General features: G+C 62.4%; 1 protein-coding gene across 5 annotated transcripts in view; it reads left to right on the top strand.

The window, feature by feature from the left end:
• MTA1 (metastasis associated 1) overlaps window positions 1–13,360 on the top strand; it is a 34,059-nt gene that overhangs the window by 13,816 nt on the left and 6,883 nt on the right. For 3 of the 5 annotated variants that reach the window (XR_012494478.1, XM_074326761.1, XM_074326760.1), the window contains exons 3-10: window positions 2,163–2,256; window positions 5,844–5,894; window positions 5,972–6,098; window positions 6,164–6,227; window positions 8,180–8,297; window positions 11,280–11,382; window positions 11,642–11,741; window positions 12,343–12,531. Coding sequence is in view for 4 of the 5 variants with exons in the window: in XM_074326761.1 (XP_074182862.1) it covers window positions 2,163–2,256; window positions 5,844–5,894; window positions 5,972–6,098; window positions 6,164–6,227; window positions 8,180–8,297; window positions 11,280–11,382; window positions 11,642–11,741; window positions 12,343–12,531 (846 nt within the window). In the remaining variant the exon portion in view is untranslated. Of the gene's footprint in view, window positions 1–1,489; window positions 1,538–2,162; window positions 2,257–5,843; window positions 5,895–5,971; window positions 6,099–6,163; window positions 6,228–8,179; window positions 8,298–11,279; window positions 11,383–11,641; window positions 11,742–12,342; window positions 12,532–13,360 lie in introns of all 5 variants that reach the window. The other 2 variants (XM_074326759.1, XM_074326758.1) reach the window with 1 other exon arrangement.

Raw genomic sequence — 13,360 nt, 5'->3', positions numbered from 1 at the left:
AGGCTCGCTGCAGTGGTTGGGCGTCGTTAGTGGGACGACGGACAAGATGACAAGCAGACCGGGCAGATGTGGCCGAGGACCCTGGCGTCCCTAAACCACGTCCCATGGGAAGCGGGAGCCCAGCATGGGGACAGCCGGGAGCTCCCGAGCGCCCTCATGGCCTCAGCAGGTCAAGACCGGGGCCCTCTGAAGACGCAGCAGCCAGGTGGTACTGGGGGGTCTGGGTGGGAACAGGAGTCTCACAAGTGAGGGTGCATTGGCGTCCAGGGACCAGGAGAAGGGCCACCGCATTCCCTGCCCTTCTCTGTCAATTGGAAACGATTCAATTAAGAAAAGCTGTCACCCGCCTGCTGCGCTTGGGGTCCCCTTCCTGAGCCCTGTGCTCACGCACCGGCTGGCCATCCAGCAGAGCCTCCCCACCCCACAGGGCTCTGGGCTTTTGTGAACTTTCAAAGGAATCGTTGCGTTTTCTCCATAGAACTTAGATGGGACACGTATTGTGTTTATGTTGTGGCCATGGAGAATCTTCATATGCTGGAGAAAACTGCTGTTTTGGAGGAAAGGTGGGGTCTGAGCTGTGAGAACTGAGGGGGAGGGGGAAGGACGTCGGGCCGTGGGGGGATGACGCGGGGGGTGTGGGGGGACGTGGGCCGTCAGAAGACAAGCCGTCAGAAGTCTGCTCGGGTTGGAACGTCCGGCGTGGGAGTCTCCGGGGTACAGCAAGCGATAACGGCAGGAGACACGGGCGCTGGACCCGGGGGGCTTCTCCCTACCCAAGGTGTCTGGGCTTGGTTTTGGGGGCCCTGGGGACCCCACTCAGCCTGCTCCCAGCACTGCCCTTGCTATAGTTGTCCCAGCTTTCTGCCTGGGGTTCTTTGGGACTCTACATGGGGAGGGGCCCAAGCGGACTGGGGACATAGATTGGGGTCCTGAGGGCTGAGCACAGAGGGACATGGGGGACTCCTGGGTTCTGCCTGGCTGGTGCACAGGCCACGCTGTCAGAACAGACCAGGGCACAGTCTGGGCCAGAGGGGACGCGAAGGGCACAGTGTGGGGGTCACCAAAGACCCATGAGGCCCTAGATATGTGCAATCCGTGACAGCACACACTGCCAGAATGGGGCTGACACTGGTCAAAGGGTCCCACTCGGATCGACGCTACAGGCTGCATCCTGGGTGACGTGTGCAGTGCTGTCACACCCACAACGTTCACAGTTGTCAACAACGTCCCTGTCATCGAGCACAGCAGGTGGTCTCTGGCCAGGTTTCCAGGAGGCACTTTTGGTCTGGGGTCTGTGGTTGAGGCACACAGCAACACCTCTGCTTGCCGAAGACACTGGCGGGTGTGACAGCATCGGACAGTGTTTGTGACGCAGTAGAGCTGGCCACGCTGTGGCTTACACTCATGGGTGTGGAAAACTCCTGACTTTCTTGAAAGATTCCTGGCCTAAAGGAATTAAGTAACGAAAAGTTAAATACTTTCCTTAAAGGTAATTTCGTTTGCTGTCACAAATGCTGGAACACAAAGTTCTTCGAGGGTGAGAACTGTGATGTGACCCTTGCCTTATTATTAAAACTTCGTGAGCTCCTGTTGTTGGGAAAAGACACGTTCTTTCTGCACGGTCGCTGGCCCAGCCACCTGCCGAGCATGCATGCTGCCCCCTCCCCATGTTTGTGGAGCTCTGCAAGTCCTTGAGCCTGTCCCCACCATCCGGTAGCGGCCCTCACAGGTGTCATGATGAGGGCAGCATTTTGCCCTAGTGCTGGGAGGGGACACTGCAGGCCCTAGCTGGGCTGCCTCTCGGGTCCCGAGTGACACGGGCCAGCGGCCACCTGTTTGTCCTCCATCAGCCACCTCCGGGAGCCGCAAAGGCAGTGGCTGCTCAGGCTTGAGGCGGAGCAGCTTTCGCCGAACTCTGGTCACAGCTGACCTTCCCAGTGGCCAGGGGTCGACTGGGTTGTGGCCTCAAGCATGCAAAGCTGCAGGGAGGGGCTGGGGAGCCCGGTCCCCGATGGAGGTGGTGGCATGGGGCCTGCTGGGGGAGGGGCCGAGGGGGCAGGCCTGGGGGTTCGGGTCAGTGAGTGTCCGGGGTCGAGGTGCTGTGCCCCTTAGCTCGGGAGCCCTGGGGCGGCCCCTTTGGTGACGTGCCCTTGCTGTTGCAGACGGCCAACGGGAACGTGGAGGCCAAGGTGGTGTGCTTCTACCGCAGGCGGGACATCTCCAGCGCCCTCATCGCCCTGGCCGACAAGCATGCCAGTGAGTCTCGGCCCCGCGTGGGCGGCCCTGCCTTCCCTGCCCCTCCCCAGGCCAGGAGTCCGGCCTTGGAGGCCACCTGCACCGCCTGCTCTGCCTCCCCGCCCCCACCCCTACTACATCTGTGGCCCAGGGTCCGGGGTGCCCAGCCCAGGTGGGGCTTCATGGGTCCTGGTGTGTGCTTGTCACCACAGGGGATCGGGGGGTCATCTGCCTCAGGGGTTTCTCAATGCGATCAATTTTGAGACTTCAGATCAGCTGGACCGTTTCCTGGGTGTCGCCTGGAGGGTGGGGCTGTGGGTCGCTGGTCCTGCCGACTCTCGCTCCTGTGCTTTGCAAGAGGTTTCCACCGTGGCCCCAACAGTGCTGAGCCGCTGAAGCCCCGTGTTCACAGTTCACACCCAAGTCTAAGTCACTGCCTGGACGCTCGCTCGCCGCCCACTTGTCATACAGCCAGCCTTCCTGTGACCTGGTGACCACGGACTGCGGGCTGGCCCACAGCTGCCCATGTCCCAGATGTACTGTTAGGCCACCTCTACACAGCCTGCCGGCGAGGTGGGAGGTGTCAGGGTGTTGCCCATGGGGTGTGACATCTCCCAGTGGGCATGGCATGCAACTGTCCCTGGTCCCCAGATGCTTGACTACAGGGCTGCTGTGGGCATTCTTGCTGATGGCCGTCCGGCCTGCAGTCACTTTGTTTGTCATGGGTTCCATAAGGTGGCATCCTGCTCTCGTCACTGGGCGGGCACAGTTACAGGGAAGACCTTGTTCCTGGCAGCCGGGGTGGATGAAGCCCTGAGCAGTGCCTGAGGTCAGCACCGCTGGGCTGGCCCCCAGGGCAGGCCCCTGCGCCACGCGGGGCGGACAAGCTCTCGGCTGGGCCCCTGCGCCACGCAAGGTTGCAGGAGTGGCTGTGGGCCTAGGCTCAGTGTGGTTTTATACCCTTTAGTTTTCTCTGGCTGTTGTATGCTTTGTGGTGTCCCCGTGTGGCTCCGTGTTCAGTGGCAAGTGACAAAGCTGAGCTTGGCGGGGGAAGCATTAGAGGTGGGACACAGTGGCTGCTCGGCTTCTGACCCTAAAGCCTGTGCCCACCACCCCGCACTGTGACCTCCCAGTGGCAAGCACAAGAGTGGGGGTCTCGGGTCCATGAGCTGTGTGACCCCGAGGAGTGTTTGTGTGGTTGCTAGCCTGGCAGGTGTCAGCAGGCTGGTGCCTGCTTCAGGCCGTCAGGACACTAATGAGGACTCCAGGAGTGGACTGGTTGGTGTGTGGCCCAGGGCAGCTGGCTCACTGTGGGCTCGGGGGCGTTGATGACCAAGGATCTCCTCACCTGTGTGCACTTCCTGACCCAGAGTGATCACAGTCCCCCTAGTTACGTGGTGACACACTGTGGCCCAGAGGATGGCCAGTGGCCAGAGGCTCCAGGCGGGAGCTGGTGGGGGTGGTTTTCTAGAAGGGCTGTGTTGGAGCTGGTGGGTCTGGCAGAGGGCAGCATCCCAGCCCAGGCCATGGCCCTGAGGTGCCTGCAGACAGCCTGTGATCACGCTTCCCGGAAAGTGGCCTCGGGAGGCCTGTCTGGAGGGGCTCCTGTGTGCCTTAAGTCCCACGCTGTGGGGTAGAAAGAGCTTCAGGAAGCACGTCGTGCAAGGCCACCAGCCCGCCCATCAGGCAGCTCTCGTCTGCGTCCCCAGAGGATCCCAGCCTCCTGCTGGTGCTGAGTTGCAGCGGGTCTGCAGGCGCCACATTCCACCGTCTGGTGGGCTCCCCAGGAGCTGCTGTGCCCAGCGTCGTGGGCGGTGTGTGGACACTCTGGGCCCGGAATTCTGGCAGCAGGGATGGAGGCCCAGGGGAGCCCACTGCACAGTCAGGTCCGCTGCTAGGGTGTCTTCTGGGCCTGGGAGCCCAAAGGACAAGCCCCTGGGCCACCCCACACTAGTGGAGCCTTCCTCAGGTCTCCGAGGCCACCATCCGCTCGGCCCTGGCCCCTTGTGGGGGCACAAGCACAGCCTCCTCAGGCCACAGTGGCTGTGGCCACAGCTGCTTGCCACCCTTCCCCCACAGCTGTCCTCCTGAGAGCAAGACCTTGGCCGGGAAAACCTCAGGCACAAGTGACAGGGCCTCCCTGGAGCCCCCAGAGTCGGTGGGGTGTGTGAGCTTTTGAGGGGAGTGCGCAGCTTGCCTGTACCTCTAGGGTGAGGTCCCAGCTCTGAGCCCAGGGTCAGGGCCCACCAGTGTCGGAGGAGGGGGTCTCCGTGCCATGAGCCACCTGCCCTGCGTTAACCACCTGGGGGCACAGGTGCTGCAGGGCCCAGGGCCGTCTTGGAGTGCTGGTGGCAAGGGGCAGGGGTCTGCAGGGGCGCTCCTGGGGGCCGGAGGCCAGCCTGACCCAAGCCCTGGCCTTTCCTGAGGCCATGAGCATGGCCCTGGGAGTCCCCTTTGCGGCCCCCCTGCTCACCACTGCTGACGGAGCGCTGGCAGGGTGCAGGTCCAGGAGCCACTGTGGGCTCGTGTCAGGGGCTGCGTCTGTGGGACCCAAGTGGGCACTGACCACAGGACCGTCGCCAGGGACCACCTCTGGCCCCAGTTCCTGTTTCTTCTGCTGCTTGGACCAGCACTGCTGTCACAGGACAGGCATTTTGATGCTGGTGACATCTCCAGGCGGGGTTGCTCAGGGGGTCCCTGGGAGTGGGCAGCGAGATGAGGGAGCTGGCAGTGTGAACACAGCCTGGAGCAGACCCAGAACCGCCTCCCCCGGCCATCCTGCCCTCAGTCTCAGCTGAGAGTGTCTGGGGGGCTCTCCTGCCCAGGGGTTCCAGGACTCCCTGCAGCCACCACAGGGGGGCAGCAGAGGACCACAGGCCCGTGGTGGCTCCCGGCTGAGGGATGAGGGACGTGGGTGGGAAGTGGCCTGGCAGGTCTTCCATGCCAGCTCTGGGTGGTACAGGGGAGGCCCAGGGTGGGGGCATGCAGCTGGGAACACTGCTCTGTACCCCCACCTTTGAGTCTGGGGCAGAGGACAGGGATTTAGCTGTCTGGCTGGTGGCTCCCCAGAACGCTGCCCAGAACCAAGCTCTGATGCCCCTGCCCTGGTGTTGTCCCCACCTGCTGCCCTGAACCACCCCAGACCTCCATGGTGCCTTCAGGGCACCCCACCCCCAGGCTGTGTGCTGGGGTCCCCATCGTGGAGGCCTCCCCACCCCCACTCCCCGACACCCACGAGTTTCAGGTCCCTCAGGCAGCACTGTCCCAGCCCGGAGCATGTGGCCCCCGGGTCCACGTCAGGGCAGGAAGCAGGCACACTGCCAACAGTACTTGGGGACCCTCCTCCCCCTCCCCCCTTGTATCCTTGCGTCTGGGGAAGCTCTGGCTCCCTCAAGCCTGGGGGCGGGGCGGGCAGTGTGCTGTGTGCCTGGAAGGAGACTGGCCGAGGGTCATGGGGCTGCTGCTGGAGCCCTGGGCGGGCGGGCGAGGCGGACGGGGTGGGATGCCTGGTGGTCTTCGCCCGTGTCTACCCTGCACGGCGTGCCTTCTGGCAGGCAGCAAGTGGCAGCTGTGTCACTAACCTGCGTCTGGGCCCATCTGTCCTCTAGCCCTGTCAGTCTGCTACAAAACCGGATCGGGCACCGACAACGGTGAGGAAGGTAAGAGCACCCATGCAGGGCTGCTGGGGGGCAGGCGGGTGCTGGGGGGTCCCGCTGACGGCACCCGTGTCCTTCAGGGGAGATGGAGGAGGAGATGGAGAACCCTGAGATGGTCGACCTGCCCGAGAAGCTCAAGCACCAGCTGCGGCACCGGGAGCTGTTTCTCTCGCGACAGCTGGAGTCCCTGCCAGCCACCCACATCAGGTAGCTGGCGCTGGATGGGTGCGAGAGGGTAGCCTGCCTGCCCTGACGGCCGTTTTCTCTTGCAGAGGGAAGTGCAGTGTCACTCTGCTCAATGAGACCGAGTCACTCAAGTCCTACCTGGAGCGGGAGGTGAGGCCGCAGTGCGGGCACCCTGGGCGGGGCGGGCGGGCTCGGCCACACTGCGCCCGCGGCCAGGCCTGTGCAGCCCTGAGCACACCACTGGGCCACTGCCGCCCATTTCTTTGGGGCCGTACAGCCACCTGTGTTGGCCCAGAACCATGTTGGCCGAGCGACGAGAAGCATCCCTTAAGTTTATAAAATCGGAAACGTCAGTGCGGCCATGGGCTTGGGACCATGGGCCCAACCTCCTTGTCCCTTGGACAAGACCCACTGTGGGATGCCACCCCCCCACCCCGAGTTGTGACACCAGCAGTGTCTCCAGACAGCGCACATGCCCTTGGGGAGCGACAGTCAGTGCACAGATGGCATGTTCTGAGGCCAGCTGGGTCAGAGGCAGCTGAGGCAGTTTAGTGACTTAGAGGGACTAACGGTGAGGGAGCCCCTGGGGTCGGGTGAGAGGCGGCCGTTCTCTGGCTCTGAGGGACCTCCCTGAGCCACTCTGCCCACTCTGCCTGCAGCCACCCCACACATGTCATCACCTGAGAGGAGGTGGGGGCTTCACACACAAGTGTTACCACCTGAGGAGGGGTGGGGGCCCCACACACGTGGCATCGCCTGTGGGGGGAGCGTGGGGGCCCACATAGATGTCATCACTTATGGGGGTGCTCCACATACATGTCATTGCCTATGGGGGTGCTTCACACAGCGTCATCGCCTGCAGGGGGCACCCTACGCATGTCATCGCCTGCGGGGTGGGCACCACTTGTCGTCGGCCACTGTCTCCCTCCCTGACACAGCCTGGCTGCCGCAGTGGGACACGGTGGGTGGGGAACAGCAGACAGCGTCCAGGGAGGCAGCCTGGCGCTGAGGCGGCGCCCAGGCCCTGACTCACAGTCAGGGGTTTGGGAAGCCGCCAGGAGGATAGTGCCTGGAGTGAATCCTGAAGAGCAGGCAGGGCTCAGGAGACATCACGTGCCTGGCACGTTTGGAGAAGGTGGCTTGGGTCCCATGTGGGGAGGGCTGTGCGTGACCACCTCCCACTGGGTAGGCGGGAGCAGGGGCAGTGGCCCCCCAGGAATGTTTCCACCGGGGAGTGGGGAGTACTCTCTGCAGTTGAGAAAAACCCTTTAATGACAGAGCCACACAGGAAGTGACGCAGAGAGACGTTTGTGAGCCAAGAGGATGCTGTAAAACGGTTTAACTGGCAAGCGCATGTGTGTCATGTTGTGTGTGCGGAGAAGTGGCTTTAAGTGGCATGGAGGGACCTGTGTGTGGCTCCAGGTGTGGGCACCTAGGTCTCCTCTGCCTGTCCCCACTCATCTGTTTAGGAAGCGTGTAATTCTTACACTGTAAGAAAACACGTGCCCTGAGACCCTGGTCTGCTCAGGGTCTCCCCTGATCTGCTCATCTGGGCAAGGGTCAGTGTGGTGCCATCTCTCAGGCCAGGCAGGCCGTCCTTGCACGTGCACCAGAGGACAGCTTAGCACAGACCCTCAGAGCCCTGAGGGACAGAGGAACCACCTTGGGGCCTATTTAGGGGAACAGAGTGGACAGGGTGAGAGGTGGCTGATGGGGCAGGTGGACAGTGGGCTGGGGGCTTGCATTGGGAAGCGCAGGCCAGACCGTCGGGGGCTGGCGGGTGAGGTGAAGAGGCTGAGTTGTGGCGCGGTGGGGTGAGCGGCAGCTCTGGGCACCCAGTCCAGAACATTCTGTGACTCGCACTTGTGTGCGTCTCCTGTGGCAACCACACGAAAACTGCCATCTTCCCACAGACGTGCCCAGAATCTGTCAGGTTCATTCCCACACGTCTCAGGACTTGTTGCTGTTAAACTTTTATAAGCTCAGGTTTTAAGCTGCTGCTGTTGATAGAAATGCAGTCACCACAGCGCCCTTGCTAGCCCCCAGGTCTGTTTTCTCCCACTTGAGTTGGGTGGCCGCGTGACGTCGGCGCTGTTTTCCAGGACTTCTTCTTCTACTCGCTGGTCTACGACCCACAGCAGAAGACGCTGCTGGCGGACAAAGGGGAGATCCGTGTGGGGAACCGCTACCAGGCGGATGTCACCGACCTATTACAGGAAGGTAGGGCTTGGCAGGGTGACCGTGAGCCAGGGGAGGGGTCCTGGGGCCACCCCGGCACGTGCACATTTCACAGTTGTTTTCGTAACTTTTCTAAAACTCGTTTTGTCTCCAAAACACTCATTTGAATGGATCTGCCTGTTTCGCCAACTTCTGCTATGGGTGGCGCTGCCACCGTGGTGGAGGGCACTGCGCCCCACCTCCGGTCCTGCAGCAGCCCCGGCAGAGTGGGTGGGTGGGCTGACCCCTGGTGCGCTCCATAGGCAGGACCGCAGTGACCAGAGAGGCCGTGCGTCTTGTCTCAGCCGGGCGCCCGACGCGCAGCTCTGGGATGTGAAGCCACTTTCCGTGTGGCAGTCTGACAGCTGTGACTGGGGCGCTCTGTGGGCCTCCCTTTGGTGGCACATGAGACAATGCTGCATCTCAGGCTGTGCTCTCTCTGGTCACTGGAACGTGCTGGCTGCACTCGGGCGGGCTGCGTCCTGTCCCAGAGGCACTGGGCAGGGCGCTCTGGCTGGCGGGGGTCCTGCATGGCCTGGTCCTTGTGAAGGCAGCCGCCCTCAGTGGGGACCTGCCTTCTTTGTCGTCCTGCTCCTGAAGACCCTGCCACCACCGCTTGCTTACTGTCACCTTGTCCCTCATCATCCCTGGCTGTGTCATCGTTTTCTGCTAGAACTGGGGGTAACTGCAAGCTGGGAAGGAGGGCTGTAGCTGAACCTCTTGGGGCAGCCTGCAGTGTCTTCCGCACACCTGCTCTCATTGGAGCTTCTGTGCAGCTGGCCCTGGCCTCGATCCTGTGTCCGCTGGTGTGTGTGCTCACCTCTGCTGGGTGGGCAGGCCCCGCAGCATGTGCGGACACGGGGCTGTCCTCTTGGACCCCAGGCTCCAGCTGGCCGGGGTCCTGACTTTCCTGTCCTCCATCTGCCTGGGGCAGTCTCAGGGACCGGCTTGCGCTGGTGACCCTTGAGGAGGGGGTGTGGCCATGGCTCTTGTCCCCTCCGTTGGCTCTCTCTGCTTTCTTTCCCCTCCCTCTGCAGCCCACTGGTCTCCTTCCACGGATGTGACATGTCACCTTTGTCTGGTCCTGCCTTGTGCATGTCAGTTTACACACACCTGTCACATACTTGCACCATGTGCACCCTTCCCCTTGTTGGTTTTATTGTCTGATTTTCTGGGGTCCTGCCCATCTGGTCAGATGTAAGGAGGAGGCTGTGTGGTGACAGCACAGTTCCCTCTGTCTGTCCACATGCCTGTCTGTCACATGCATCTGTCTGTGTCCTGTGTGCAGCCCGTCCGTGAACGGGCAGCCCCAGGCACTGGGCATCCCAGGGGTCCCTGGGGCCTCTGGACGTGGCACCACCCCCACGGTGCCCAGTCTCCGGCGGGTGCCAGTCCCGCCTTCCCAGCCTGAGGGTTGAGGGCCTGGGGACAGCCACGTCCAGCCCGAAACAGGAGAACCCACATGAGGACCAAAGGAGGATGCCAAGCAGCCCGAATGTTAGGACCTGACTTTCTGAGCAGCCACCTGGGTGCTGGGTGGAGAATGTGCCTCAGCCCCTCTGAGCGGCCACTCAGACCCTGGGCCTGCGGGTCCCAGGAGGTGGGGCCTCGGCACGGCCGGCTTCGGCCAGGAGGAGCGGCCCTGATGAGGCCTGGGCCGCTGGAGCAGAGGGGATGGACCAGCACCCGTTGCGAGTGTCCCCACGCCGCCTGGAGCCCATGGCCCTTGCAGTGAATGAAGTTATACACCTGCCTTTGATGCATTTGGGATTTCGAAGTGATGCTCCGTGAGAGCCGAGAGCAAGTCAGCTGGGTGTGGAGGGACAGATGGGGACGCGGGCCAGCTGCCAAATCACCCTTAGACCCTGGATGCCAGTGTCCTTGGTGCCCACCTGGCCCCAGGTGAGGGGTCTCAGGGTAGAGTCCCCACTAGGAAGGAGCCCACACATGACACTGGGAAAACCCCACAGCTGGCTCGGACACCGACCTCCATGCACTGCGAGCAGTGTACGCCCTTCGACCTTTGCCCGGGTGTGTCACGTACAGAGCTTTCCTACCAGGCCCTGGGGCCTCACATTCCCTGTGATGGGGTCATGTTTCCTTGGCGACTTTACACTCGAGCCCCGACCCTCCCCAGGCTCCCCAGGGTGTGCTGACATTGTGAGGGTCCCCGGCCTCAGTCTGGAGGCTCATCGCTGCTGGATCAGGGTGCTGAGTGGTTTGTGGATGGGCCTTGGCAGAGCCCTGCCCTTTGTCCTCTCCGTGAGTTGAGGTCACTTGATCACAGGCAGCCTGGCCTGCTGGTTCTGAAGCCTTTGGCGGCTCCCAGGACAGAATCCCCAAACAGCCATGGCCCACTGCGCCCCCGCTCTGCTGTCTGCGTGGGGGTTTCTTCCTGGAAAGAAAGATGGACTGAGGTGGGGCCCTTTTTGGGACCATGAGAGGCCCTTGGGTGGCAGGTGCCATGTCTGGACCATCCTGCGTCCTGGTGGTGATGGGGCTGCTGGAGGCTGCAGGGTCTCTAAATGAGAAGCTCATTAAACCAAGACAAGCCTGTCTCGGGGGTTGGGGGGCCCTCCTAGGGGTGCTGCCGTCCTCCCAGCATCACCTGTCTTCCAGCTGCTCCACCCAAGACCAGGTGGTCACTCCAGCCCCACTGTGCGCTGTTTCCAGATGTGAAAACCCATCGTGTGCTAGTGTGCCCCACAGCGTGTGTTTGTGCGCATGCACCTGTGTCTGCATGTGTGTGCATGCCTGTGCTTGTGTATGTGTGCGCCCATGTGCCACACCCACTTCTGGGCTCACTTGGCCCTCCCCTGCGCCCCCAGCACTGGCAGGAGGGTGTGTGGCTCCTGACAGCGGCCCGTCGTCCCCCATGGAGCCCTCGAAGCAGGCAGACCCTTGGCCCCAACAGGCCTGGCCGGCAGCTGCGGGGTCTCTTTGCAGACTCTGTTGGTCTCACAGTGCCACGTTTCTTCCTTGCAGGCGAAGAGGATGGCCGCGACCAGTCCAAACTGGAGACCAAGGTGTGGGAGGCACACAACCCGCTCATAGACAAGCAGATTGACCAGTTTCTGGTGGTGGCCCGGTGAGCTCGGGGGCTGGGGCTTCGCCTGGCGTGCTTGTCTCTCCTTGGCCCTGCAGGGGGCGCTGGGGATGTGGAGGCCTTGGGATCTGTCCTGCAGGGATCCTGCAGTGTGAGCAGTTTTTTAACTTGATGCCCAGGGGCCACACTCCTGGGACCACCCCGACTGGCTGTGTCCTCGTGCGCCTTTTCGGGTCCAGGTGTGGTCCTGCCGCCCCTCCTGTTTGGCCAGCCTCAGTAATCAGCGTGTCGTCCTCCCCAGGTCTGTTGGCACCTTTGCTCGGGCCCTGGACTGCAGCAGCTCCGTCCGGCAGCCCAGCCTGCACATGAGTGCTGCGGCTGCCTCCAGGGACATCACCCTGGTGAGCGGCTGGGGCGGGACGGCCGAGGCCTGGGTGTCCACCCTAGGAACCCCATTCAGTGCTGCTGGGCCTGTTGCTAAGAGGCCGCTGGCCTCAGGCCCTGTCCTCTCTGCCTTGCTCCTTCGCACTCTCCTTTTCCCCAAGGGACAGTTGCACCTTCCAGCAGACAGCTCACCGCCCAGGGCAGTGTCTCCCTGGGGTCACTGCACTAGCCAGGGGAGGGAGACAGTAGAAAGGGATAGGTCGGTCACATACCACCTGCAGGCTCCACATAAGGGACGCAGCCTCAGGGCTGAGCTTACCCCCACCTGGCCTCCTGGGTCCTCCATGGAGGGGCTCTCCCCGCCAGGGTCACTCCGGGAGCAAACCTGTCTGCATTCCTGCTCTCAGCAGGCCATCCTCTCTGAGCTCTCCCAGGGCCCGTCACTCCCCGTGCCCCCAGCTGACCCTGGGACTGGCCTTGTCTCCTCCTAGGTGGGAGTGGGGGGGAGGGACAAGCCCCATCTGGGGCTCCCGTGTCCTTGTGACGGCCCAGACAGGGCCCGGGCTGGCGCATGGCCCGTGTATGGAGGCCTGGGTGACCCCGCGTGTGCTGCTGCAGTTCCACGCCATGGACACGCTGCACAAGAGTGTGTACGACGTCGCCAAGGCCATTTCGGCCCTGGTGCCGCAGGGCGGGCCTGTGCTCTGCCGGGATGAGATGGAGGAGTGGTCAGCCTCGGAGGCCAGCCTGTTCGAGGAGGCCCTGGAGAAGTACGGGAAAGATTTCACGGACATTCAGCAAGACTTTGTGAGTCTCCCCGCCCCTGAGGCCCCTTCTCGGTGAGCGGTTCTTTGGGAGACCCGGGGGGGCAAGGGCTGAGAGCTACCTCTGCTGTGACCTGCTGCCAGGGCGAGGGTCGGTGCCAGACGTCACCGGGGCCGTCACCGACTCTTAACAATCATGTGCTCATTGGAGTTGATTTGGTTTTGTTTGTTGTTTTGAACCAGCTGAGCATTACCTTGGGGTGACCTCATTTTGTGTCCTTTGAAAGTGACCATCCAGGAGCCCATGGGAATTACAGTGCAGGCAGGGAGCCTTCCCTGCTTTACGTCTCCATGAAACTCATCTGGAAGGGGAGTGGCCTTGTCACCACTGTGGGCTGATGGGTCGCTCAGAAAGGCATGTGTCCACGCAGAAGGTTGAGGGTGACTATGAGCAGAGGCGTGAGGCAGACATGTCTAGAACTCACTAGAAATCTGAGCTGAGTGAGCAGGGTTTTCTCAGAGCGAGAACAGCACCAGAAGCAGGTGGCTGGACTTGCACGGAGGCTGCAGGGCTGTGACCAGAGAGAATTTAAGGGGCAAGTGCTCCCCACCGCCCCGGTGTCACCCGCCCGCTCCAAGGGACAAGGAACTGCAGGCGCTGGGAGACATGGGCAGCTGGACCCCGATCTTGGAGACGCCCACCTCATTCTCCTTGTGACAGATCAAGTGGGCGCAATGCAGCCGGCATAGACAAGTCCGAGCCCCAGGCTGTGCGTCCCCCGTGTGGCACAGGGCTTGGTCCCGTAGGTACTGCAGTGAGCACAGAGCAGCAGGGCCACAGGCAAGAAGGTGGCCACACCGAGCGAAACTCT

The sequence above is a fragment of the Rhinolophus sinicus genome, linkage group LG03 (assembly GCF_036562045.2).
Source record: "Rhinolophus sinicus isolate RSC01 linkage group LG03, ASM3656204v1, whole genome shotgun sequence".
Lineage (NCBI taxonomy): Eukaryota > Metazoa > Chordata > Mammalia > Chiroptera > Rhinolophidae > Rhinolophus > Rhinolophus sinicus.
Note: the sequence above shows the minus strand (reverse complement) of the source record. Positions and strands in the feature narration are given on the sequence as shown.